Source organism: Cervus canadensis, chromosome 2 (genome assembly GCF_019320065.1).
Source record: "Cervus canadensis isolate Bull #8, Minnesota chromosome 2, ASM1932006v1, whole genome shotgun sequence".
Classification (NCBI taxonomy): domain Eukaryota; kingdom Metazoa; phylum Chordata; class Mammalia; order Artiodactyla; family Cervidae; genus Cervus; species Cervus canadensis.
This window is the reverse complement of record NC_057387.1, coordinates 88,154,335-88,180,591: the sequence shown is the minus strand read 5'-3', so window position 1 is coordinate 88,180,591 and position 26,257 is coordinate 88,154,335. Positions and strand designations below refer to the sequence as shown.

At 42.5% G+C, this 26,257-nt stretch overlaps 1 protein-coding gene across 1 annotated transcript; it reads left to right on the top strand.

Annotated features, from left to right (window-relative positions):
• CPT2 (carnitine palmitoyltransferase 2) lies at positions 1–26,257 on the top strand. The gene is made up of 5 exons (XM_043461288.1): positions 1–304; positions 13,133–13,213; positions 15,103–15,209; positions 23,331–24,635; positions 25,636–26,257. The coding sequence occupies exons 1-5, from the start codon at positions 153–155 to the stop codon at positions 25,965–25,967; spliced, it is 1,977 nt and encodes a 658-aa protein (XP_043317223.1). The 5' UTR covers positions 1–152; the 3' UTR covers positions 25,968–26,257.

Sequence of the window (26,257 nt, the reverse complement as noted above, 5' to 3'; positions counted from 1 at the left end):
GGGGCCGGAGAGCCGGAAGTGGCCCCGCGGAAGGGCACAGAGTGTACTGTAGTAGCTGACGATCGTCGCGGGGCGCTGAGGGACGCGGTCAGATCTCCGTACAGCAGAACTCCAAATTCTCCACGTTCTAGCTGCTGCCGCCTCCTGGGACGATGGTGATCCGCCTGCTGCTGCGCTCCTGGTCCCGGGGCCTTGCCGTTGGCCCGGGAGCCCCCTGTCGGCCCCTGAGCACCGGCTCGGAGCCCAGCCAGTACCTGCAGCGCAGCATCGTGCCCACTATGCACTACCAGGACAGCCTGCCCAGGTGAGCCCGGCTTCCAGGTTCCCGTCGCCCACAGCCAGCCGGGGGTTCGGCCCCAGTCTTTCTCCAGTCACTCTTGTCTCTTTTACCGAACCCTCTTGCATCCCCAGAGGTTTACCTGGGATGCTGCCGCATTCTCCAGTCTGAAAATCCCGTCGCACTGGAACTTTAGGAGGCTCAAGTTCTTCTTCCAGAATCCACCCGCTCCCCTCCGCCCCCCTCCCGCCCCCGTCATAGTTCTCTCAGATTTTCTCTCTCGAACTCTTCTCAGACTCCTCCAGAAACTCAGCTTCCAATCAGGTATCTAATCGTCCCTCACATTGCTCTCTGAAAAAATGCACAACCTGCATATGTCCAACATTACTCTTATGCTTCCAGCTAGGGTGTCCCCCGAATTCCTGCCCAGAATATGGATCGGCCAGTTCCTGATACATAATACTGATAGTTACTTGCCTTCAACTTCTCCCACCACCATCTTTTTCACAGCTGCTGCCAGAACCGTCAGCCCCACTCCCCATGTCTCCAGTCCTCTTCTGTTTTAGCACCCGTCAGTCCTCCAAGCTGACTTAGATATTTACCTTGCCCTCCAAGTCCTCAGCATTCTAAGTTCAGTCTTCTGGAAACCTTTCACCCCTACCAAACTTTACTCAACACTCCCCACCGTCCTCCCCCTAAAATATCCTCCCTAACCCACACTACTCCCTGCAACCTCAGCCCACCCTCAAAGAATTCTAGAGAGCATCTTCAGTACTCCTCCTCAAATCTTACTTTATTCACATTAGATCCGGTTCAGTTCAGTTCAGTTGCTCAGTTGTGTCCGACTCTTTGCGACCCCATGGACTGCAGCACAACAGGCTTCCCTGTCCATCACCAACTCCCAAAGCTTATTAAAACTCATGACCTTTGAGTCCATGATGCCATCCAAACCATTTCATCCTCTGTCGTTCCCTTCTCCTCCCACCTTCAATCCTTCCCAGCATCAGGGTTTTTTACAATGAGTCAGTTCTTCGCATCAGGTGGCCAAAGTATTGGATCTTCAGCTTCAGCATCAGTCCTTCCAATAAATATTCAGGATTGATTTCCTTTAGGATGGACTGGTTGGATCTCCTTGCTGTCCAAGGGACTCTCAAGAGTCTTCTCCAGCACCACAGTTCAAAAGCATCACTTCTTCAGTGCTCAGCCTTCTTTATGGTCCAACTCTCACATCCATACATGACTACTGGAAAAACCACAGCTTTGACTAGATGGACCTTTGTCGGCAAAGTAATGTCTCTGCTTTTTAATATGCTGTCTAGGTTGTTCATAACTTTTTTTCCAAGGAGTAAGCGTCTTTTAATTTCACGGCTACAGTAACCATCTTCAGTGATTTTGGAGCTCCCCCAAATAAAGTCTATCACTGTTTCCATTGTTTCCTCATCTGTTTGCCCTGAGGTTATGGGACCGGATGCCATGACCTTAGTTTTTTGAATGTTGAGCTTTAAGCCAACTTTTTCACTCTCCTCTTTCACCCTCATCAAGAGGCTCTTTAATTACTCTTCACTTTCTGCCATAAGGATGGTGTCATCTGCATATCTGAGGTATTTCTCCCAGCAATCTTGATTCCAGCTTGTACTTCATCCACTCCAGCATTTCTCATGATGTACTCTGCATATAAGTTAAATAAGCAGAGTGACAGTATACAGCTTTGATGTACTCCTTTTCCTATTTGGAACCAGTCTGTTGTTCCATGTCCAGTTCTAACTGTTGCTTCTTGACCTGCCTACAGATTTCTCAGGAGGCAGGTCAGGTGGTCTGGTATTACCATCTCTTTCAGAATTTTCCACAGTTTGTTGTGATCCACACAGTTAAAGGCTTTGGCATAGTCAGTAAAGCAGAAGTAGATGTTTTTCTAGAACTCTCTTGCTTTTTTGATGATCCAATGGATGTTGGCAATTTGATCTCTGGTTCCTCTGCCTTTTCTAAAACCAGCTTGAACATCTGGAAGTTCATGGTTCACATACTGTTGAAGCCTGGCTTGGAGAATTTTGAGCATTACTTTACTAGCGTGTGAGATGAGTGCAGCTGTGCAGTAGTTTGAGCATTCTTTGGCATTGCCTTTCTTTGGGATTGAAATGAAAACTGACCTTTTCCAGTCTTGTGGCCACTGCTGAGTTTTCCAAACTTGCTAGTATATTGAGTGCAGGACTTTTACAGCATCATCTTTTAGGATTTGAAATAACTCAACGGGAATTCCATCACCTCCACTAGCTTTGTTCATAGTGATGCTTCCTAAGGCCCACTTGAGTTCACATTCCAGGATGTCTGGCTCTAGGTGAGTGATCACACCATCGTGGTTATCTGGGTCATGAAGATCTTTTTTGTATAGTTCTTCTGTGTATTCTTGCCACTTCTTAATATCTTCTGCTTCTGTTAGGTCCATGCTATTTCTGTCCTTTATTGAGCCCATCTTTCCATGAAATGTTCCCTTGGTATCTCTAATTTTCTTGAAGAGATCTCTTGTCTTTCTCATTCTATTGTTTCCCTCTATTTCTTTGCGTTGATCACCGAAGAAGGCTTTCTTATCTCTCCTTGCTATTCTTTGGAACTTTGTATTCAAATGGGTATATCTTTCCTTTTCTTCTTTGCCTTTTGCTTCTCCTTTTCACAGCCTCAGACAACCATTTTGCCTTTTTGCATTTCTTTTTCTTTGGGATGGTCTTCATCACTGCCTCCTGTACAGTGCCACGAACCTCTGTCCATAGTTCTTCAGTCACTCTGTCTATTAGACTTATCAGATCCCTTGAATCTATTTGTCACTTCAACTGTATAGTCATAAGGGATTTGCTTTAGGTCATACCTGAATGGTCTAGTGGTTTTCCTTACTTTCTTCAATTTAAGTCTGAATTTTACAATAAGGAGTTCATGATCTGAGCCACAGTCAGCTCTTGATCTTGTTTTTGCTGACTGTATAGAGCTTCTCCATCTTTGGCTGCAAAGAGTATAATCAATCTGATTTCAGTATTGACTGTCTGGTGATGTCCACGTGTAAAGTCTTCTCTTGTGTTGTTGGAAGAGGGTGTTTGCTATGACCAGTGCGTTCTCTTGGCAAAACTCTATTAGCCTTTGCCCTGCTTCATTCTGTACTCCAAGGCCAAATTTGCCTGTTACTTCAGGTAGCTGTTGACTTTCTACTTTTGCATTCCAGTCCCCTATAATGAAAAGGACATCTTTTTTGGGTGTTAGTTCTAGAAGGTCTTGTAGGTCCTCATAGAACCGTTCAACTTCAGCTTCTTCAGCATTTCTGGTCAGGGCACAGACTTGGATTGCTGTAATATTTAATGATTTGTCCTGGAAACGAACAGATCATTCTGTCTTTTTTGAGATTGCATCCAAGTACTGCATTTTGGACTCTTTTGTTGACTATGATGGGTACTCCATTTCTTCTACGAGATTCTTGCCCATCAGTTCAGTTCAGTTCGGTTCAGTCGCTCAGTCGTGTCTGACTCTTTGCAACCCCATGAATTGCAGCATGCCAGGCCTCCCTGTCCATCACCAACTCCCGGAGTTTACTTAAACTCATGTCCATCGAGTCATAGTAGTAGATATAATGGTCATCTGAGTTAAATTCACCCATTCTAGTCCATTTTAGTTCGCTGATCCCTAAAATGTCGATGTTCACTCTTGCCATTTCCTGTTAGAACACTTCCAATTTGCCTTAATTCATGGACCTGACATTCCAGGTTCCTATGCAATATTGCTCTTTACAGCATCGGACCTTTCTTCTATCACCAGTCACACCCACAACTCGGTGTTGTTTTTGCTTTGGCTCCATCTCTTCATTCTTTCTGGAGTTATTTCTCCACTGATCTCCAGTAGCATATTGGGCACCTACCGACCTGGAGAGTTCATCTTTCAGTGTCCTATCTTTTTGCCTTTTCATACTGTTCATGGGGTTCTCAAGGCAAGAATACTGAAGTGTATTAGATCCAGAGCCCACCCAAATTCTATGCCTCTTCACCATAGCTACTCCCCCACCTTAACACTTCTTCCAGAATCTACTTTCCCTATGAAACAGTCCCAATACATCTTCCTCTCTCCTTCCCTAACCCAGTATTTTCTTTAATTCAACTTCCAGTTTTCCCAGTCTTTGAACTCCCACCCTTAAATTAAGCTGCCAGGTCTCCTCCAGTATTAGCAGTTTCCCCAAATTTCTTTACCCTCTACAACCAAACTTTAACTTCTCTACCTGCTTACCAGTCAGTTCCTAGTGCAAAGTTCCAAATTTCTTTCAAAAATCCTATTTACTTCCTTTCTAACCAAGCTGCCTGTCAGGGATGTCGCAGTCCAGGGGTTGGAGACCAACTCTCGTTGTAAATAGAACCAAGATTGTCACAGACACCCCCACAACTACTAGGTTGCTCTTTTTCTCTACACCCAGGAACCCCTAACCCTTAACTGCCCACCCTCACCTTCTCAGGAATATCATCTGAGGTGATTCTTGTGAAATTACAGTGTGCAAACTTCTTAAAACAGACTAAAATGAGATTATCTAGTCCCAACCCTGCTGTTTAAATTTGGTAGGAGGTCTGGGAAGAGAAAGAAAAAGTCGCTGTTCCTGTGAGATAAGCCTTGACCTCCTGTGTCTGAGCTGAGCCTGTATGTAGGGGAAAGGTGAGGGATGACAAGAGTCTGTCTTTGCTTGCCAAGCCCAGCAGCAGTTGGCCTTTAACTTTTAGATAGGCCTGGGCCCCACCCAGGTTTAAGATCAGAGGGATTTTCTCCAGTGTAGAATTGGAAAGCTGAGAAGAATATTAAAGTCAAGGAATATGAAGATCATTTCTTTCACTCTGCAGAACAAATACCGTGGAGCTACAAATAGTAGCACCCATCATCTGCGTATAACTCTAAACAGTGACTTCCTCAGGCCTTCACTTCCTCACCTGTATGTTGAGAGTTAGATGAGATTCCTTATCTCTGAGATTCTGGAGAGATAAATTGTATTATCTTTACACTCATTTAGATGTCACACTTAATGAAAAGCCCAGGCTTGAAGTCTGGTAGAACTTAGTTTTAGATTCCGGATCTGACACTCTTTATAACTTCAGGCAGTTCTGTCAACTTCTTTGAGCCCTAGTTCTTACCTGCAAAGTAGTATCAGAATGCACAGTTCATAGGGCTGTTGTGAGGGTAGAGTGAGGTAAAATGCCAAAATAGTTGGCATCTTCTCTTGTTACTTGGCAAGAGAAGGACTAGCCTCTTAGTATCAGTATTAGGTGGTCCAACTGGACCTTCCTTCTTCCCTTATCCTTTTTCTGTCATATCACTGCCTTTTAATCAAGTGACTTTGGACTTGCTTTCTTCTAGGAAGCCTTGCAGTATCATTTGCTTGGTTTCCAGCTATTATGATCTTTTTCTTTGTTCTTTTTTAGTGTGGTCAAATATACAAAACATAAAATTTACCATTTTAACTAATTTTAGGTGTGCAGTTCAGTTAAGTGTTTTTTTTTTCAGGGTTATGTTTTATGCACTGAGCAGTTAATCTCAGAATATAAAACCGCAAGTCTGGAGAAGACAAAGGGTGGATCAACCTGACCTACACATTTACATTATTAACTTGGTAAACACTGATTGACATGAACTTGGAGACCAATCAGTCATGGTGAGGAGCTTACTGTATAGTGGGGGAGATTTGACAGGTAACCAGATATAGTTATGGTATAATGGATCAGTGGGAAGCAGCATCTCATGGTGGTTACGGTCATGAGATAGGAGTCAGATTTGATTTTTAATCCAGCTCTACTTACTAGGTTCATGGCTGTGAGGAAATCATGTAACCTAAAAATGGGGTGTTAATATTACCTTCCTCTCAGGGTTGTTAAAGTTTAATATTCTGATATAAAACACTTAGCACAAAGCCAAGCATATAGCAAGTACTCAGTAGATATTTCAAGTACTATAACTGCCTTAAATATTTGTTGCATATTGCATTGTATGAGTGTGCTGGTGAGAGTGACTTAGTGCCTGGCAGGGAAAGAAAGCTTCGTAGAGGAAGTGATATTTGACTTGGAATTTGAAGATAACCACCTGAGAGGAGTGAGGGAAGGATAGAACAGCACGTGCTAAGAAACAGAAGTCTGAAAATGCATGACGTGTTCAGAAATTTTGAGAAGTTGATGGCAGGCCCAGCTCAAAGTAAAGAATCATCACTTGGGCCCTAAGTTACTAGAGTTGGGCTGGTGTGTGTGTGTCTGTGTGTTGGCTGGGTTGGGGTAGTGGCACTGTGTCTTTAAAAAAATGGTAATGGGCCACTGTTTTAGGCCTGTAGTTGACCCACAGTCATTGTCAATTATCTTGTGATTTCTTTTAACCCCCAATCACTTTAGATGATAGCTGGTGTTCAAGACATAATGGGCACGTTCTCTAGAATTCACATGGGAGGCAGGTGAGGCCCGAATTTCCAAGGTGTGGAGGATAACAGAAACATTAATGCTCTGAGCCCCAAAGGCATGTTCTGCAGATAAATTGTCTTGACAACCAGAATGATTTTACCAGAATAATAACTAGAGTGTGTAAAACTACAAAAGATTTTATAGCTGTGTTCTTGCAGTTCAGTTCAGTTCAGTCACTCACTCATGGCCAACTCTTTGTGACCCCATGAATCACAGCATGCCGGGCCTCCCTGTCCATCACCAACGCCGAGAGTTTACTCAAACTCATGTCCATCGAGTCGGTGGTGCCATCCAGCCATCCTGTCCTCTGTTGTCCCCTTCTCCTCCTGCCCCCAATCCCTCCCAGCATCAGGGTGTTTTCCATAGAGTCAACTCTTCGCGTGAGGTGGCCAAAGTATTGGAGTTTCAGCTTCAGCATCAGTCCTTCCAATGAACACCCAGGACTGGTCTCCTTTAGGATGGACTGGTTGGATCTCCTTGCAGTCCAAGGGACTCTCAAGAGTCTTCTCCAACACCACAGTTCAAAAGCATCAATTCTTTGGTGCTCAGCTTTCTTCATAGTCCAACTCTTACATCCATACACGACCACTGGAAAAACCATAGCCTTGACCAGATGGACCTTTGTTGGCAAAGTAATGTCTCTGCTTTTTAATATGCTATCTAGATTGGTTATAACTTTCCTTCCAAGGAGTAAGCGTCTTTTAATTTCATGGCTGCAGTCACCATCTTCAGTGATTTTGGAGCCCACAAAAATAAAGTCTGATACTGTTTCCACCGTTTCCTCATCTATTTGCCATGAAGTGATGGGACCAGATGCCATGACCTTAGTTTTCTGAATATAGAGCTTTAAGCCAACTTTTTCACACTCCTCTTTCACTTTCATCAAGAGGCTTTTTAGTTCCTCTTCACTGTCTGCCATAAGGGTAGTGTCATCTGCATATCTGAGGTTATTTATATTTCTCCCAGCAATCTTGATTCCAGCTTGTGCTTCTTCCAGCCCAGCATTTCTCATGATGTACTCTGCATATCAGGTAAATAAGCAGGGTGACAGTATACAGCCTTGGCGTACTCCTTTTCCTATTTGGAACCAGTCTGTTGTTCCGTGTCCAGTTCTAACTGTTGCTTCCTGAGCTGCCTACAGATTTCTCAAGAGGCAGGTCAGGTGGTCTGGTATTCCCATCTCTTTCAGAATTTTCCACAGTTTGTTGTGATCCACACAGTTAAAGGCTTTGGCATAGTCAATAAAGCAGAAGTAGATGTTTTTCTAGAACTCTCTTGCTTTTTCAATGATCCAGCAGATGTTGGCAATTTGATCTCTGGTTCCTCTGCCTTTTCTAAAACCAGTTGATACATCTGAACAGTTCATGGCTTCACGTATTCGCTCGAAAGCCTGGCTGGATAATTTGAGGCAATTACTTTACTAGTGTGTGGATGAGTGCAGCTGTGCAAGTCAGTTTCAGCATTCTTTGCATTGCCTTTCTTTGGGATTGGAATGAAAACTGACCTTTTCCAGTCCTGTGGCCACTGCTGAGTTTTCCAAATTTGCTGGCATATTGAGTGCAGCACTTTCACAGCATCATCTTTCAGGATTTGAAATAGCTCAACTGGAATTCCATCACTCCACTAGCTTTGTTCATAGTGATGCTTCCTAAAGCCCACTTGACTTCACATTCCAGGATGTCTGGCTCTAGGTGAGTGATCACCATCGTGTTATCTGGGTCCATGTAAGGATCTTTTTATACAGTTCTTCTCTGTATTCTTGCCACATCTTCTTAATATCTCCTGCTCTGTTAGGTCCCTACATTTTCTGTCCTTTATCGAACCCATCTTTGCATGAAATGTTCCCCTGGTAACTCTAATTTTCTTGAAGAGATCTCTAGTCTTTCTCATTCTGTTGTTTTCCTCTTTTTCTTTGCATTGATTGCTGAGGAAGGCTTTCTTATCTCTCCTTGCTATTCTTTGGAACTCTGCATTCAAATGGGAATATCTTTCCTTTTCTCCTTTGCTTTTCACTTCTCTTCTTTTCACAGCTATTTGTAAGGCCATTTGTAAGGCCTCCTCAGACAACCATTTTGCCTTTTTGCATTTCTTTATAGGATGATCTTATCCCTGTCTCACCGTACAATGTCATGAACCTCCATCCTTGTTATCAGGCACTCGACAGATTGTCCCTTAAACTATTTCTCACTTCCATGTTATGTCTAGGGATTTGATTTAGGTCATACCCGAATGGTCTAGTGGTTTTCTCCACTTTCTTCAATTTCAGTCTGAATTTGGCAATAAGGAGTTCATGACCTGAGCCACAGTCAGGTCCCAGTCTTGTTTTGCTGACTGTATAGAGCTTCTCCATCTTTGGCTGCAAAGAATATAATCAATCTGATTTCAGTGTTGACCATCTGGTGATGTCCATGTGTAGAGTCTTCTCTTGTGTTGTTGGAAGAGGGTGTTTGTTATGACCAGTCCATTCTCTTGGCAAAACTCTATTAGCCTTTGCCCTGCTTCATCCGTACTCCAAGGTCAAATTTACCTGTTACTCCAGGTGTTTCTTGACTTCCTACTTTTGCATTCCAGTCCCCTATAATGAAAAGAAGATCTTTTTTGGGTTTTAATTCTAAAAGATCTTGTAGGTCCTCATAGAACCGTTCAACTTCAGCTACTTCAGCGTTACTGGTTGGGGCATAGGCTTGGATTATCGTGATTTTGAATGATTTGCCTTGGAGACGAAGAGAGATCATTCTGTCTTTTTTGAGATTGCATCCAAGTACTGCATTTCGGACTCTTTTGTTGACCATGAGGGCTACTCCATTTCTTCTAAGGGATTCCTACCCACAGTAGTAGATATAATGGTCATCTGAGTTAAATTCACCCATTCCAGTCCATTTTAGTTCACTGATTCCTAGAATGTCGACATTCACTCTTGCCACCTCCTGTTTGACCACTTCCAATTTGCCTTGATTCATGGACCTAACATTCCAGGTTCCTATGCAATATTGCTCTTTACAGCATCGGACCTTTCTTCTATCACCAGTCACATCCACAACTGGGTATTGTTTTTGCTTTGGCTCCATCCCTTCATTCTTTCTGGAGTTATTTCTCTACTGATCTCCAGTAGCATATTGGGCACCTACCAACCAGGGGAGCTCCTCTTTCAGTATCCTATCATTTTGCCTTTTCATACTGTTCATGGGGTTCTCAAGGCAAGAATACTGAAGTGGTTTGCCATTCCCTTCTCCAGTGGACCACATTCTGTCAGACTTCTCCACCATGACCCGTCCGTCTTGGGTGGCCCCACACGGCATGGCTTGGTTTCATTGAGTTAGACAAGACTGTGGTCTGTGTGATCAGATTGGCTAGTTTTCTGTGATTATGGTTTCAGTATGTCTGCCCTGTGATGCTGTCTCGCAACATCTACTGTGTTACTTGGGTTTCTCTTACCTTGGACGTGGGGTATCTCTTCACAGCTGCTCCAGCAAAGCGCAGCCGCTGCTCCTTACCTTGGACGAGGGGTATCTCCTCACGGCCACCCCTCCTGACCTTGAACGTGGAGTAACTCCTTTCGGCCCTCCTGTGCCCTCCCTGTGTTCTTGCAGGGAGAATAATAAAACACCTATTGCTTGGAGGCTTCTTAGGTATTGATATCAAGAGTCACTTAGACAGGAGATAAATCCGGTTGGTGCTAACTTTTCTTCCATCTTTATTGTAACAAATGGTGTTTAGATGGGGATGGAGTTCTTTGATAGAGGGTGGGGAAAGAGAACCCACATGGTTAAAATGAACCTGCCAGGTCTCTCTCAAGGCTTTAGCTCTATAGCTCTTTTCAAGGCACCTGGTGAATAACCCCTCAAGGAGCTCAAGGAACTTCAGCTGTGCCTTTGAAACCACTTTTGGTGTTCTTGAGGAACTGTGGAGGAAGGGTTGTGCACATACTGAAAAGGCCACAGTATGGGCCGTTGTGGTAGCAAATTATAGAAACCCCAATTACACTGGTTTTAACCAAAAGGAGTGTGTGAACCCACAGACCTGAAAAATCCAGGTTGGGTTAAGAGGTCCAAATGATGTCATCAAGACCCTGTTTGCCTTCCCACTCAACTCTTCATTTGTGTGACTCCATGCTCAGGTAGGCTCTCTCCTCATGATGGCATAGTGGCAGCCATCACCTAAGGCATAGCTTTCACAGTCATTTCTTAGTAACTCAGATGTTAGGGATTCCCTTCCTCATCCTAACAGTTTAAAAAAACCCAAAACTGCTATAGTTAAGTCTTTAGGCTCTTGCTAGGTCTCATTGAGTCTGAACCAGTAAGCTTTAAGCCCACCCCTGGGAGCTGGGCATGGAGTCAGCTCTACCTGAACTGCAGGGACTTAAATAGAAAGGGTGCTATTACTAAAAGAAGTGAGAAAGTTTGGGGTAGGCAAAACACCAATATGGTGAAACCCCATTCCAGGCACTGAGGGAGAGATGAGGAGCTAGTTCCCTAGGAACATGAGCAGGGTTTGAATCAATAGGACTTGACGACTGAGTAAGTAAAAAAAATGTATTTATCAGAAGAAAAGCAATGACAAACCTAGACAGTGTATTAAAAAGCAGAGATGTTACTTTGCTGACAAAGGTCCGTATTGTCAAAGCTACGGTTTTTCTAGTAGTCATGTACGGATGTGAGAGTCGGGTCATAAAGGCTGGACCATAAAGGCTGAGCGCCAAAGAATTGATGCCTTTGAACTGTGGTGCTGGAGAAGACTCTTGAGAGTCCTTTCCAGAGCAAGGAGATCAAACCAGTCAATCCTAAAGGGAATCAATCCTGAATATTCATTGGAGGGACAGATGCTGAGGCTGAAGTTCCAATACTTTGGCCACCTGATGGGAAGAGCCGACTCATTAGAAAAGACCCTGATACTGGGAAAGATTGAAGGCAGGAGGAGAAGGGGATGACAGAGGATGAGATGGTTGGATGGCATCACTGACTCAATGGACATGAGTTTGAGCAAGCTGCAGGAGATGGTGAAGGACAGGGAAGCCTGGCGTGCTGCAGTCCATGGAGTCGCAAAGAATGGGACACGACTGAGCAACTGAACAATCGAGTGCTTACTGTGTGCCAGGCACTGTTCTGAGTCTGTGACATGTGGTGCCTCATCGGATTTGCATACAACACTGGAAAGTACGTATTAGTATCATCTCCATTTTATGCATGAGGAAAGTTACGTGCAGAGCAGCAGCATGCCCAGAGTCACACAGCTGTGAGTGATGATGCCAGAGTCTGCCCTCTTCACCACTGTGTAGTTCTGCTGCCTTGCCACTGGATGGATCAACACAATTCCTGAGGTTGTGGTCACAGAATTGTAAAGGAGCCTTAGAAACAGTCTCTTTGAGTTCCTTCATCTTACTGAGGGAAAAATTGATCACCAGAGATGAACATAACTTATTTAGAAAAATTTCTAACAGCTTTATTGAGTTATAATTCACATGCCATAAAATTGACACTTAAAAAATTGAGATATTTACAGTATTATATAAGTTTCAGCGGTACAACATAGTGACTGATAATTTTTAAAGATTGTACTCCATTTATAGTTAATATATAATGGTGGCTGCATTTGATGTGCTATACGATACATCCCTGTAGCTTATTTTGTACATAGTAGTTTGTACCTCTTAACCCCCTACCCCTGTTTTGCCTTTCACTGCTTCCTTCTCCCCACTAGTAACCACTTAGTTTGTTTTCTATATCTGTGTTTCTTGTTATATTCACTAGTTTTATTTTAAAATTTCACATATAAATGATATCATACAGTATTTGTCTTTCTCTGTCTGACTTATTTCACTAAGCATAATACCCAAGAATATCCATTCTTCACAGGACTCCTGGTGAGCTGGGCATGACTTGACTGTCCATCCCTTGGTTGGCTGGCCCATGGATAGACCTGTGTTTCTCTTTTGTATGATTCTCTGTCAAAAATACATCAATAAATTTTAAAAATAGAACTTTTTTTCATCTTAGGAGAGAAAAAGACTGTTGTTCAAAGTAAGGGCAGAATTAAAATCCATGTCAGTACAGGGTTAACACAGGTATTCTAATTGTGGCAGGAATCAGAAATATTTTGGCTGCTTCTGCTTCCCCATTTTGAATTTGTTAGTATATTTACTAATTTAGCTTATGAACATCATCATTAATACATGAAAAGGTTATTCTTCTACCTAGAACATAAAAGGAGTACCGTTGATACTTATATTCATCTATTCTCATTTGTCAGTGGCTTAGGCTTCCTGTTTTGTTTTTTTGTGGTTTTGTTTTTTTTTTTTTTTTGAAAGAATTTAATTATCCAGTAATTATTTATGAGTTTGGGTTGGCAAGCTAACTAACCTCTTCCACATCTTGTCACCATTACACTGACCTTGTTTTCTCCCCAGGCTGCCTATTCCCAAACTTGAAGACACCATGAGGAGATACCTCAGTGCACAGAAGCCTCTGTTGGATGACAGCCAGTTCAGGTAAATGCTGAGAAACCCAAATGACCATGGTTGGGTGGTTCAGGAGTAGCTGACAAGTGGTGGCAGACCAATCTTCGGGGGGTGTCTATGATTTGACTGGGTCCTCAGGCACCTGAGACCTAGTCTTTACATTTGCAAGTTCAGGAAATAGATTTTCACTCATGAAGGGCTGACCAAGCCCTAAGGTGAGACTCTTTAACTTGACTGAATAGGCAATTGTTTAGACACTAGAATGCCAAATTTGTACTGCCCTGGCAGATTTTACCTCATCAGCTAGCTGGCACTGGTCATTTGCAGAGGGCATGTTCTCTTGACAGGGAGCATGTTCTCTTGACAGGGAGCTTCATTGAGGAGAGCAAGTAGCAGACCAGAAGTTTGCTTGGTGAGCTTATGTACTGGGTTGGATAGTATGCCCCCTAAATTCACCCCCTTCTCAAAAACCTCAGTGACCTTATTGGAAAGAGGGTAGTTGTATGTGTAATTAGTTAAGAGCAATTCAGTTCAGTCACTTAGTCATGTCTGACTCTGTGACCCTGTGGACTGCAGCATGCCCGGCTTCCCTGTCCATCACCAACTCCCAGAGCTTGCTCAAACTCATGTCTGTTAAGATGAGGTCATACTATTAATAGAGAAGGCTTAGTCCTTATTCCAGTCCTTAGAAGGGATAAAGAGACAGCCATGTAAAGACAGAGGCAGGTTGGGGTATAGTAACAGACTAAGGAATGCCAAGGATACCTGATAACACCACAAGTGAAGAGAAAGGCCTGGAACAGATTCTCCCCGAGAGTCTTCAGAGAGAATATGGTCTTGTCAGCACCTTGATTCTGTACATCTAGCCTCCAGAACTATGAGAAAATACCTTTCTGTTGTCTTAAGCCATCTGGTCTGTGGCAGTTTGTCTTGGCAGTTGTGGGAAACTAATTCAGCCTGTAAGTGGAAAATAATCTTGGATATTGTAAAAAAAAAAAAAAAAAAAAATGGATTCCATCAGGCTGTTGTATCCTGGTGTGGTACTCTTTTTCCACAATGGGAATTTGTTGTGCAGACCACTGGCCTTGTCATTAGAATCACATAGAGTCCTTCAATGGACAATGATGGAAAAAAACAGACAAACTGTCCACTGTGTTTTTGTTGTTTAGTCATTAAGTCATGTCCATCACTTTTGCGACGACCCCATGGACTGTAGCCTGCCAGGCTCCTCTGTCTATGGGATTTTTCAGGCAGGAATACTGAAGTGGGTTGCCATTTCCTTCTCCAGGGGATCTTCCCCACCCAGGAATTGAGCCCACATCTCCTGCATTGGCAGGCAGATTCTTTTATCACTGAGCCACCAGGGAAGCTAATCCACTGCTTTTAAATATTCCGTATTAGTCACTTGAAACTTCTCTTGACATGGTAATGATTTAATAGCTACCTGTTATTAAGTATTACTTTTCAAATTATCCTAAATCCTTAGCTTTATAAATATTTTAAAAATCATGTAAGGTGGTATATTTCTGGGTTAACGTATAAAGAAACTGAGACTGAGAAAGATCGAGTAACTTGTCCAAGGTCATACAATTTGAAAGTAACAGCTAGAATTCAAACTTAGCTATTCTTGACTCCAAAGCTTTTGGAGTCATTTTCTCCATGTCAAGCTGCCTCCTAGATTACACGTTGTTTTATGAGATATGGACTCATCCTTCTGATCCGTCATTTTAAGAAAATATCTTAGATTTGTCTGCTTAGATTGATTCTCTTCTTCTGACTAGAGGTACTTTTGGTCTCAGTTCCCAGATTCTAGGGATATGCTAGGGAACCCAAAGTTCTGTGATGCATTTGTGGCCGTGAATCTAAAAACCACCTATTCCCTGTCATGGTTTGATTATGTCTTTTCTTGAACGTTTCAGGAAAACAGAACAGTTATGTAAGAGTTTTGAAACTGGAATTGGAAAAGAACTACATGAGCAGCTGGTCGCTCAGGACAAGCAGAATAAACATACAAGCTACATTTCAGGTGGGTAGGCAGGGCTGTGAATATGGTATTTCCAGAGCCTTCCATAATGGAAAGCAGGGCATCTTCTCTCCTGCTTTGGGCTCACAGGTGTTTTTGCTGAGACCAAAAACGTTTGTGAAGTGTTGTCTCATCCTCTCTTCCTGAGGTGAACATTAAGGCTGAGTGAGTTCTTCCTCCACTGAGGTGTTGTCTGGAGTCTATGGTCAAGAGCAGTGGCTTGCCTGCTCTGTAGATAGGATCAGGACAGAACCTAATCATTGGTTCTGTCTGAAAAGGATGCAGGATTTAGTCCTGGGTCCTGTATGTATCATTCTAGGTCCTTTGTTGTCTGGCCCAGCTGCCTGCTCCAGCCTCATTTCTTACCCTCCTCCCTGACACACCCATGCTTCAGCAAAACTGAGTAGCTTCTTCCCTCGACCCCTTAGTCTTTTCATTCTTCTGGGCCTTAATCCATGGTGCTCCCACCACCTTTTTTTACCTGGAAAATTCTTCCTTTAAGACCCAGTTAAGATGGTTGTCAGAGGTTGGGAGTAGGGGGCTGGCAAAGTGGTAAAGAGGATCAAAAGATAAACACTTCCAGTTGAATGCAATATACAACTTGGTGACTGTAGTTAATACTGTATTGTGTATTTGAAAGTTGCTGTGAGTATGGATCTCACAAATTCTAATAAGAAAAAAATTTTTATATGTGTGTATGGTGATGGATATGCTGAGCATTTTACATATACACAAATATCGAATCATTATGTTGTACACTTGAAGCTAATATAATGTTATATGTCAATTACATCTCAATTTGAAAAAAGCAGAAAAGACCAGATCTGGGTAGGATGATTTTTCTATGAAACCTTTCAGCCCTTCCCATTCAGAGTTGGTTGCTTCCACTTCTGTTCCCACTGCACTTCTTTTAACTCAGTTTATGTTTGTAGTAAGGTTATACATGCATATCATTTAAAGAATCAAATAGTTTTCTCATGCTTGTTATGAGAAGCAGCAGTTTCCTGACCTTGACTTAATTTCTCACTTCTCATTTTGCCCCATTCTCTAAATTACTTACTCATATCAATATATCTTTTTTAGTTTTAGGCATTATCTATTGATGTCCCACTGTAAAAGATTAGGCTTTATCGGTCTCTTGTATCCTCAGCACATTTCCATCCCCTTATTGTCACAGTGTGCTATGCTGTGCTTAGTCACTCAGTCGTGTCCAACTCTTTGTGATCCTGTGGACTGTAGCCCACCAGGCTCCTCTGTCGTGGGATTCTTCAGACAAGGATACTGGAGTGGGTAGCCATTCCCTTCTTCAGGGGATCTTCCCAACCCAGGGATTGAATGCAGGTCTCCTGCAATTCAGGCAGATTCTTTACCGACTGTGCCACCAGGGAAGCTACCTAGTGTTTATACTGTTACAATCATGTAAACATTGTTGTCAGCTGAGTTGTGTAGCACACTGGAATTGTTTTTCCTTTTCCATACTAACTTTGTTTTCTCTATAATTAATAATTATACCTTCTTTTGTTTTGCTTTCTATGTGCCTAATAATTTATCTGGGAATTTTTTTTTTTTAACTTCTCATTTTCCTTAATGGTCTTTCTCCAGTTTGCTTTTTTTCCTGTTTGTTTTACCCTCTTTTCTTTCTTCAGATGTTTCATAACCCTTCCCTGTTGTCTTAGACCTGAATGAGATATTAAAAGTTGTGGGAATTTCTATAGATGAGAGTGGGCTTGTCAGTCACAGCTTCACTGTAATGTGATCAGCTAAACCACTTCCTCGGGGCGCCCCTAAGGTGGCTTTGGGTTATTTAGACTTCTTAGGGAAGGCTTTTCCAGTTAACTGACAAAAGGTATATTCCTAGTTGCTGCTGTTGCAGGAGTGGGATTAAGGGAAGAAGACTTGAGTTCTCATCTATGACTTATGTCTCCCAATTTTACTCTTTCCAGTGAATAAAACTTAAATCTTCTACTGGAGTAGGGAGGGAATCTGGGGAGTGGGATTCTAATTAAACAGCCCTTCAATCAGATGTACCTAGGCTACTACATCCTGAGCCATCTGGAGTTCTGCTGTTTAAGTCATATTGTTTCCTGGCTTTCTCTGCTGCCAACTTAGGGTTGGCTTTCTCTGACTCTGCTAGATAATTTTGCAATTTCCAATATTTGTTCTTTTCTTCTCTCTCATTCTCTTTGCCTTATTGGCTTATGTCTCTTTAAAATTCTTTTACTCAAGGGATCAGAAGCATAAATTCGTGTCTTCTTTCATCAAATCTGTCTTACTCCCATTTTAATGAATTGCATTCTATTTTAATTCTGTTTATCTCCTTCACCAAAGTTCTTCTGAATTGAAGTCCATGCTCTATCCTCAGGCCCAGGGCCTGGCATGGCACTGATTCTCAAGGAATGAATGGATCAACAAATGAATAATAGATAAATTTTTGTCCATTAATCCTTCCCCAATGCTTTATGTATAAAAACTACTTCTTCCCCTTGAAGATACCCCATATTTGTAGAGTTCACCCATGCTTGCTAATCCAACCAGGAACTTCCCTTGAAAACATGTTTTCTAATAAGATACTGCTTCTGGAATTTTTACAAGCATCCACAGGAATACAGAGGGCTAGTTTGAGTGGCTCATATGCACTAAGTTACTTCTAATTGCCTTTTAATTATTTCCTAAAAGAGGAAGTAATATATATAGTACACAGAATGATGGCGAAAACTTTCTGTCATTTTTGGGAGACAGTCACGTATGGATGTTGTTCCTGAAAGGAGGTGAAGCACAAGAGGGGTGGGGATTAACAACTGTTCTGTTTCAGTGTGAATGCAAGTGAGGAATTACTATTTTTTATTTCTGTAAGTGTTAAGGAGGAAAACAGAATGAGGAGGAAAAAGCAAGTAATAAATATTAAAGAAATGTAAGTCAAAACCACAGTGATGGTTATCCACTAGAAAGGCTCCAATCAAATAAGACTGACAGTAACGTTAACAACAATACTAGAGATGACTGTACACATGGACATCACCAGACGGTCAATACTGAAATCAGATTGATTATACTCTTTGCAGCCAAAGATGGAGAAGCTCTATACAGTCAGCAAAAACAAGGTCAAAAGCTGCCTATGGCTCAGATCATGAACTCCTTATTGCCAAATTTGGACTTAAATTGAAGAAAGTAGGAAAAACCACTAGACCATTCAGATATGACCTAAATCAAATCCCTTACGATTATACAGTGGAGGTGACAAATAAATTTAAGGGATTAGATCTGATACACAGAGTGCCTGAAGAACTATGGACGGAGGTTTGTGACATTGTACAGGAGACAGTGATCAAGACCATCCCCAAGAAAAATAAATGCAAAAAGGAAAAATGGTTGTCTGAGGAGGCCTTCAAATAGCTGTGAAAAGAAGAGAAGTGAAAGGCAAAAGAAAAAAGGGAAAGATACATCATCTGAATGGAGAGTTCCAAAGAATAGCAAGGAGAGATAAGAAAGCCTTCCTCAGTGATCAATGCAAAGAAATAGAAGAAAACAATAGAATGGGAAAGACTGGAGATCTTTTTAAAAAATTAGAAATACCAAGGGAACACTTCATGCAAAGATGGGCACAAAAAAGGGCAGAAACAGTATGGACATAACAGAAGCAGAAGATATTAAGAAGAGTTGGCAAGAATACACAGAAGAACTATACAAAGAAGATCTTCATGACCCAGATAACCGTGATGGTGTGATCACTCATCTAGAACCAGACATCCGGAATGTGAAATCAAACAGGACTGAGGAAACATCACTATGACCATAGCTAGTGGAGGTGATGGAATTCCAGATGAGCTATTTCAAATCCTAAATGATAATGCTGCAAAAGTGCTGCGCTCAAAATGGCAGCAAATTTGGAAAACTCAGCAGTGGCCACAGGACTGGAAAAGATCAGTTTTCATTCCAATCCCAAAGAAGGGCAATGCCAAAGAACATGCAAACTACTGCACAATTGCACTCATCTCACGCTAGCAAAGTAATGCTCAAGATTCTCCTCCAAGCCAGGCTTCCAACAGTATGTGAACCAAGAACTTCCAGATGGTCAAGCTGGATTTAGAAAAGTCAGAGGAACCAGAGATCCAATTGCCAATATCCATTGGATCATCAAAAAAGCAAGAGAGTTCCAGAAAAACATCTACTTCTGCTTTATTGACTACATCAAATAAATTGTTGTGTTGATCACAACAAACTGTGGAAAATTCTGAAAGAGACTGGAATACCAGACCACCTGACCTGCCTCCTGAGGAATCTGTATGTAGGTCAAGAAGCAACAGTTAGAACTGGACATGGAACAACAGCCTGGTTCCAAATCGGGAAAGGAGTACGTCTATACTGTCACTCTGCTTATTTAACTTATATGCAGAGTACATCATGTGAAATGCTGGGCTGGATGAAGCACAAGCTGGGATCAAGATTGCCAGGAGAAATATCAATAACCTCAGATATGCAGATGTCATTACCCTTATGGTAGAAAGCAAAGAGAAACTGAAGAGCCTCTCGATGAAAGTGCAAGAGGGGAGTGAAAAAGCTGGCTTAAAACTCAATATTAAAAAAAATGAAGATCATGGAATCTGGTCCCATCCCTTCATGGCAAATAGATAGGGAAACAATGGAAACAGTGAAAGACTTTATTTTCTTGGGCTCCAAAATTACTGCAGATGGTGACTGCAGCCATGAAATTAAAAGATGCTTGCTCCTTGGAAGAAAAGCTTGACAGCATATTAAAGAGCAGAGACATTACTTGCCAACAAAAGTCCATCTAGTCAAAGCTATGATTTTCCAAGTAGTCATGTATGGATGTGAGAGTTGGACTACAAAGAAAGCTGAGCGCCGAAGAATTGATGCCTTTGAACTGTGGTGTTGAAGAAGACTCTTGAGAGTCCCTTGGACTGCAAGGAGATCCAACCAGTCCATCCTAAAGGAAATCAGTCCTGAATATTCATTGGAAAGACTGATGGTGAAGCTGAAACTCCAATACTTTGGCTATCTGATCTGAAGAGCTGAGTCTTTGGACAAGACCCTGATGCTGGGAAAGATTGAAAGCAGGAGGAGAAGGGGACGACAGAGCACAAGATGGTTGGATGGCATCACTGACTCAATGGACATGAGTTTGAGAAAGCTCCAGGAGTTGGTGATGGACAGGGAAGCCTGGTGTGCTGCAGTCCAGTGGGTCTTGAAGAGTCAGAAACAATTGTGCAACTGAACTGAACTGAATGGTGACAGATGTTGCTGAGGATGTGGAGAAATTGGAACTCTTGTACACTGCTGGTGGTAATGGTGCAGGCCCTTTGGAAGACACCTTGGCAATTCCTCAAAAGATTAAACATAGAGTTCTGGTTCAAGATGGTGAAGTAGAAGGACATGGAATTCACCTCCTCCCACAGATATGTCAGAAATATTTCTACATATGGAACAGTTCTCACAGAATATCTACTGAAAGCTTGCAGAAGATCCCATACAACCAAAGCTGCAAGGAAGGTCCCCACTTAACTGGGTAGGATGAAGGGAAAAGGGAGAAGAGGAAGTGGGACAGGAGCTGCACACCTGGGAGGGAGCTGTGAAAGATGACCACTTCCCTCACCCTGGCAACCTCCTTCACAGACTATGAGATCCACCAGAACAGATAGGGAGCTTCAGAGGCTGGAGAGGAGAGTGTAGGGGCTGGCTTGCCACCCTGCAGAGTAGAGAGACCCCACAGATGGTCCAGGCCATGTTGCCTCACTTCTGAGCCCAAGACACCTGCCTGCTGGTGTGAGCAGCGACTGGGTGCTGAAACTTAGGTTTCAGAGGGCAGACCCAGGGGTAGGACATGGTTTGGCTATGGCGAAACAGCCCAAAGGGCTTGGAGTATGGCCAGGCTGAACAAAGGGTGTGCATGTGATTGATGGTATTGGCACAAAAACAGACTTATGTATCAGTGGAACAGAATAGAGAGCCCAGAAATAAATCCACACACCTACGGTCAATTAATCTATCACAAAGTAGGCAAGAACATACAGTGGAGACAAGACAGTCTCTTTAATAAGTGGTGCTGGGAAAACTGGACAACTACATGTAAAAGAACGAAGTTAGAACATTCTCTAATGCCATAGACAAAAATAACTCAAAATGGTTAAAGACCTAAGTGTAAGATAAGTTACTATAAAGCTACGAGAGAAAAACATAAGGAGAATACTCTTTGACATGAACCATAGCAATTTTTTTTTAGGTCTCTCTTCTAGAGTAATGCAAATAAAAGCAAAAATAAGTGAGTGGGACCTAATTAAACTTAAAAGCTTTAAAAGCACAGCAAAGGAAACCATAAACAAAACAAAAAGACAACCTGTGAAATGAGAGAAAGTATTTGCAAATGATGTAACCAACAGGGATTAGTTTCCAAAATGTACAAACAGCTCATACAGTTCAATATAAAAAACAAACAGCCCAATCAAAAAAATGGGAAGAAGACCTAAATAAACATTTCACCAAAGAAGACATACAGAGATAGCCAATGGGCACATAAAGAGATGCTCAACATCACTAATTATTTGAGAAAAAAAATGAGGTATTGCCTCACATCAATCAAAATAGTCATCACTAAAAAGATCTACAAATAATAAATACTGGAGAGGGTGTGGAGAAAAGGGAACCCTCCTACACTATTGGTGGGAATGTAAATTGGTGCAGCCACTATGGGGAACAGTATGGAGGTTCCTTTAAAAACTAAAAATAGGGTTACTATATGATCCAACATATATGCATATATATGGGCATATATCCAGAGAAAAAATCTACTTCATAAAGGTACATGCTCCCCAGTGTTCATAACTGCACTACTTACAATAGCCAAGACATGAAAGCAGCCTAAATGTCCATCAATAGATGAATGGATAAAGAAGATGTGGGGTGTATGTGTGTGTGTATACACACACACACACACACACACACACAATGAAATACTACTCAGCTATCAAAAAATGAAATAATGCCATTTGCAGCAACATGGATGGACCTAGAGATTATCAAATATACTAAAGTAAGTCAGAGAAAGATAACCATCACATGTGGAATCTAAAATATACAGATGAGCTTATTTCTAAAACATGTTTGAGACAGACTCACAGACATGAAAATAAACTTATGATTGCCAAAAGGGGAGAAAGGTGGTGGGGAAGGGATAAATTAGGAGTTTGGGATTAACAGATACCAATATATCTAAGACAGATAAACAGCAAGGACCTACTATATAGCACAAGGAACTATATTCAATATCTTGTAATAATCTATAATGGATAAGTATCTGAAAAAGACTAGGTATATGTATAACTGAATCACTTTGCTCTACACCTGAACTAACACGACATTGTAAATCAACTATACTTCAATTAAAAAAAGAAAAAAAAATTTAAAAAATCTCACTCAAAAAGCAAAAAGTCAAAGACTTCCCATATGACCTAGCTACTTTCCTAGTTGTATCTTCCAAGAGAACTGAGAACATATGTCCACACACAAAAAAGCGCTAAATTATAATAACCAACAAGTGGAAACAATCCAAATGCCCATCTACAGATGAATGGATAAACAAGATACAGTATATTATTGGAACATTACTTAGCAATAAAAAGAAACGAAGAACTGATACATGCTACAGTGTGGATGAACCTCCAAAACATTATTATAAGTGATAGAGTGTGTGTTCAATTGCTTAGTCATGTCGACTCTTTGCAGCCACATGGACTGTAGTCCGCCAGGCTCCTCTGTTCAAGAAATTTTTCAGGCAAGAATACTAGAGTGGGTTGTTTTTTGTACTGCAGTGGATCTTCCTGACCCAGGGATCGAACCCACATCTCTTGTGTCTCCTACATTGGCAGGTGGGTTCTTTACCACTAGAGCCACTGGGAAGCCCATAAGTGATAGAAGTCAGATGCAAAAGACCACATATTATATGATCCCATTTAATGTTTTTGAATTATTGCAAAGCAAAAAAAAAAAAAAAAAATCAGAAAATTCCATCCTCTGAAAGTAAATGTCATTTCTTCTGAATATGCTTGATTTTTTTTTTCTTTCTCACATTCTCTCTTTATGAACTCTTTATTGTTCATTTTTATTTTTTAGGCCCCTGGTTTGATATGTATTTAACTGCTCGAGATTCTGTTGTCCTGAACTTTAATCCGTTTATGTCATTCAACCCTGATCCAAAGTCCGAGTATAATGATCAGCTCACCCGGGCAACCAACATGACTGTCTCTGCCATCCGGTTTCTGAAGACACTTCGGGCTGACCTTCTGGAGCCAGAAGTGTTCCATTTGAACCCTGCCAAAAGTGATACTGATACCTTCAAGAGATTCATACGCTTTGTGCCTTCCTTTCTGTCTTGGTATGGCGCCTACTTGGTCAATGCATATCCCCTGGACATGTCCCAGTATTTTCGGCTTTTCAATTCAACTCGTTTACCCAGACCCCATCGAGATGAACTCTTCACCGATGACAAGGCCAGACACCTCCTGGTCCTACGAAAAGGAAATTTCTACATCTTTGATGTCCTGGATCAAGATGGGAACATTGTGAGTGCCTCCGAAATCCAGGCTCATCTGAAGTACATTCTGTCAGACAATAGCCCAGCCCCCGAGTTTCCGCTTTGCTATCTGACTAGTGAGAACCGGGACATCTGGGCAGAGCTCAGACAGAAGCTGGTGAGTGATGGCAACGAGGAGACCCTGAGGAAAGTGGACTCGGCTGTGTTCTGTCTCTGCCTAGATGACTTCCCCATTAAGGACTTTGTCCACTTGTCCCACAGCATGCTGCATGGTGACGGCACAAACCGCTGGTTTGACAAATCCTTTAACCTCATTATAGCCAAGGATGGCACTGCTGCCGTCCACTTCGAGCATGCCTGGGGCGATGGGGTTGCAGTGCTCAGGTTTTTAAATGAAGTGTTTAAAGATAGCACTCAGGCCCCTGCCGTCACTCCCCAGAGCCAGCCGGCCAGCACTGACTCTTCCGTGGCCGTACAAAAACTCAACTTCAAGCTGAGCGATGCTTTAAAGACTGGCATTAGTGCTGCTAAGGAAAAATTTGATGCCACCGTGAAAACCCTCACCATTGACTACATCCGGTTTCAGAGAGGAGGCAGAGAATTCCTGAAGAAGCAGAAGCTGAGCCCTGACTCGATGGCTCAGCTGGCCTTCCAGATGGCCTTCCTGCGGCAGTACGGGCAGACGGTGGCCACCTACGAGTCGTGTAGCACTGCAGCATTCAAGCACGGCCGCACCGAGACCATCCGCCCAGCCTCCGTCTTCACAAAGAGGTGCTCCGAGGCCTTTGTCAGGGAGCCTTCCAAGCACAGCGCTGGAGAGCTTCAGCAGATGATGGCCAAGTGCTCCACGTACCACAACCAGCTGACCAGAGAAGCAGCGATGGGTGAGACGGGGCTGGGGAGCCTGCCGTTTGGTCTTGTTGCCCTCAGCTCTGGGGTGTGCCTCACTACTATTCTGATTTCCACCCTTCCCTAGGCTTAATCCATCTGCCAACTGATTATTATTTTTCCCTTGGCAGTCTGAACAGCCAGACTAGCCACTAGGGACAGAACATTCTCTCCCCCTGAGCAGGAATGGGGCGATGCGTCTGACTTAAATGCACCGTCCTCATTTAAGGTCACTTTCAGCTGTGTCACATACTCTCTTCCTATTATTTATTGGTTGTCAGCCTCATTTTTGACAATGCAGGGTTTCTAAGCCCCCAGCCTCTCTTACTTCAGCCCAGTTGTAGTGTGTTGGCTGCGTGTAAATAGGCCATCTCAGAAGCTCTTCCCTACCTAAGTGGCGTCATTTTGCTCCTTTCTGGTAAAATTCAAGACCTAGGAAGGACCTGAAGGATCACATAGTCCAGTCCTTTCCTATGGCAAAGTCCTGGAACTGAAAGTGACCTCCAAAATATTCTGGTCTCAGCCTTCTCTATTTTATAGGTAGGAAGCTGAGACCACCAGCCCAGGATCACATAGCAAATTAGCAGGAAAGCTGAGATTAGAACCTGGTCAAACACCCTTTCTGTTTTGTTCCACTGACTTCATCTTGTCCTTTTTACTTGATTTGGGCTTTTGGTTTTACCTTAGTTTTTAAGTCCATGGTGTGCTCTCCACATACTTTTTGTGACTGTTTAAGCTGATTCAATCTCAGAATTTTAAATACTAGGTTTATCTTAGGCTGATTTTTAGCTCAGCTGTTCACTGCTTTTTTAAAAGGAATATTCTAGAATGCACTGCTCCAGAATTTAGCAAGGTGGAGGTGTGAATGCAGAGGCTGACAAACCCTTCTTCCACTCAAGGCTGCTGTGAAGGATATTCCTACCTTGGGTGGGAGGTGTGACTAAGTGAGGTCCCTTTCAGTTCTGAGAGTCTGATTTTCCATTTTGTCTCTGACAGGCCAGGGCTTTGATCGACACTTGTTTGCTCTGCGGTACCTGGCAGCAGCCAAAGGGATCAGCATGCCCGAGCTGTTCCTGGACCCTGCATATAGGCAGATAAACCACAACGTCCTGTCCACCAGCACGCTGAGCAGCCCGGCAGTGAACATCGGCTGCTTTGCCCCTGTGGTCCCTGATGGTTTTGGCATTGCATACGCTGTTCAAGACAACTGGATGGGCTGCAATGTCTCTACCTACCAAAGCCGCAATGCCCGTGAGTTTCTCCAGTGTGTGGAGAAGGCCTTAGAAGACATGTTTGATGCCTTAGAAGGCAAAACTATCAAAACCTAGCTTCTGGGTGAGTGAAAAGCCTCTGTTTCATCAGCATAAAAACTGGGGCCTCTGTAGCCAGTAGGCACTATTCTGTGACTAATGAAACTAACTATGAGGTGCCTGAGCACCATTGCTATAAGATTTGAGCCTTAAAACCATGGTTTTAAAGCTAAACATATGATTTCCAAGATCATAACTAAAGATATGTGAGATTTCGGTTTTAAGAACATTATCAGGAGGTAAGACTTGGAAAATAACTCAGATGTACTTATTGTTGAAGCAGAAATAAAATTTAATTGTTTCTTAAA

Bases quoted from the DNA above. Each gene is read 5' to 3' on its own strand.
- CPT2 (XM_043461288.1), top strand. From the start codon at position 153: ATGGTGATCCGCCTGCTGCTGCGCTCCTGGTCCCGGGGCCTTGCCGTT. The intron at 13,214-15,102 runs GTAAATGCTGAG...TGAACGTTTCAG, and splicing joins TTGGATGACAGCCAGTTCAG to GAAAACAGAACAGTTATGTA. The intron at 15,210-23,330 runs GTGGGTAGGCAG...TTTATTTTTTAG, and splicing joins ACATACAAGCTACATTTCAG to GCCCCTGGTTTGATATGTAT.